The sequence below is a fragment of the Alligator sinensis genome, unplaced genomic scaffold, assembly GCF_000455745.1.
Source record: "Alligator sinensis unplaced genomic scaffold, ASM45574v1 scaffold991_1, whole genome shotgun sequence".
NCBI classification, from domain to species: domain Eukaryota; kingdom Metazoa; phylum Chordata; order Crocodylia; family Alligatoridae; genus Alligator; species Alligator sinensis.
In genome coordinates, this window is record NW_005842335.1 from 458,263 (window position 1) to 460,281 (window position 2,019).

The following is a 2,019-nucleotide window of genomic DNA, read 5'->3' on the forward strand; positions in this document are numbered from 1 at the left end:
TGTCCCCCCGGGATGACCTTATAGGCAGCCACAAGGTCGCCTCTCAACCTTCTCTTGCGGAGGCTGAATAGATCCAGTTTCTCTAGTCTCTCCTCGTAGGGCTTGGCCTGCAAGCCCTTAATCATACGAGTGGCCCTTCTCTGGACCCTCTCCAGGTTATCCGTATCCCTCTTGAAGTGCGGCGCCCAGAATTGCACGCAGTACTCCAACTGCGGTCTGACCAGCGCCCGATAGAGGGGAAGTATCACCTCCTTGGACCTATTCGTCATGCATCTGCTGATGCACGATAAAGTACCATTAGCTTTTCTGATGGCTTCGTCACACTGCCGACTCATGTTCATGTTGGAGTCCACTAGGACTCCAGATCCCTTTCCACTTCCGTGCCCCCCAGCAGGTCATTCCCTAGGCAGTAGGTGTGCTGGACATTTTTCCTCCCTAGGTCCAGCACTTTGCATTTCTCCTTGTTGAACTGCATTCTGTTGTTTTCTGCCCACTTGTCCAACCTGTCCAGGTCTGCTTGCAGCTGTTCCCTGCCCTCCGGCGTGTCCACTTCTCCCCATAGCTTTGTGTCATCCCAGTTTTACTCCAGCCTCACAGAGGGTGTAAGCAAGGCTGGAGGTTTAAATACCGAGCTTCGGACCCAGAAATGAACTGAAAGGTCCAGAATTTTATCCCGTGACTTTATGCCCCCACGCTCTTCTGGAGCACCAAGCAGAACCCACCCATGGGCATCAGGCAGGGACATCCAATGCAATCCTATCCTGCAGTGACAGACAATCTCCGGGAAATGGCTGTTTCAGCCCCACCTGCCTTCGGTCATTGCATCGAAACCGTCTGTTTCAGAAATGCGACAATGCACCCGCCTGCGGTGACCTTCCTCAGAGGGAGGTGCGTCTTAAAAAGACCCTCCGAGGACCGAGCACCAGTCCTCCTTGGACATTTGAAGCGGGACGGCGAGTTTACTGTACTTTACCTCCTCCTCTTTGCGGATGTTGCACTGCATGGGGGTCACTTGGGCTGGATTTGGGGAAGAGTTTTGATCAGTCAGCTCTTTGGCAGCAGCTTTTAATCTGTCCAGTTTGCGAGAGGCAATAACTACATTGCAACCTGTGGAAACAAACCCAAAACCCCTTTAGACAGACGCTACGCATATGGAGCTGCTGCATTAGGCATTTCGTAACATGGGTCTTTTATAGGACACCCACTTGTTGACCATTGCTAGACGACGGGCATGCCGTCAGACATCAGTCCCGGCCCCTGCGAGCCCTCAACCCTTCTTTTCATTTGGGAAGTTCGAGAAACAAGGAGCAGCAGAGAGAAGCTGAACATGGGATCCCAAGGTGCTCGAGAAAGGACAGGAAGAGAAGGGAGCTCACACCTCCTGGCCTGCCCAGCGCTTGGATATTCACCCAGAATACCAACACGGCAGCCCAGCTCACACCAGCCGCAGTGCACTTCGGCTTTATGTGGGGCATTATTCACTGCGAGCGAGATGCACGAACCTATCTGTGCTATAACAAGGTTACAAAAGTGCCTTGCCAACTCCTTCGGAGAATCGCAGACGAGGGTTGAAGGGACCTCGGGGGGGGCGGGTCACATCTAGTCCAACCCTTGCTCCAAGCAGGACCAGCCCCAACTACATCATCCCAGCCAGGGCTTTGTCCACCTGGGTCTTAAACACCTCCAAGGATGGAGACTGCACCACCTCTCTGGGTAACCTGTCCCAGTGCTTCACCACCCTCCTCGTGAGAGAGTTTTTCTTGATTCCTGATTTTCCCGAATCCTGCCATGGGCCTGGGTGCACACGCTGGCGCTACGGGGGGCACAGACCCAGGCCCACCGCGCGGTCAGGGCTCTCAGCCGCCGTGGCCCATGGGGTTTGGGCACCCACCAGGGAGGGACCTGCCCCACCCCATGCTATCAGGCCCCGCCCCTTGTCACTGCCAGGCCACACCCACTCCCCCTCTTCCCAGTCCCAGGCACCACCTCTCCAAGCCCCGCCCCCACCTCATCCCTGTC

At 55.5% G+C, this 2,019-nt stretch overlaps 1 protein-coding gene across 1 annotated transcript in view; it reads right to left on the reverse strand.

Annotated features, from left to right (window-relative positions):
* Nucleotides 1-1,127, reverse strand: part of PECR (peroxisomal trans-2-enoyl-CoA reductase) — a 30,705-nt gene extending 29,578 nt beyond the window's left edge. The window contains exon 1 of the mRNA XM_025210116.1: nt 974-1,127. Coding sequence (XP_025065901.1) covers nt 974-1,003 — 30 coding nt within the window. The 5' untranslated portion in view covers nt 1,004-1,127. The remainder of the gene's footprint in view (nt 1-973) is intronic.
* Between the last annotated feature and the right edge of the window lie 892 nt (nt 1,128-2,019).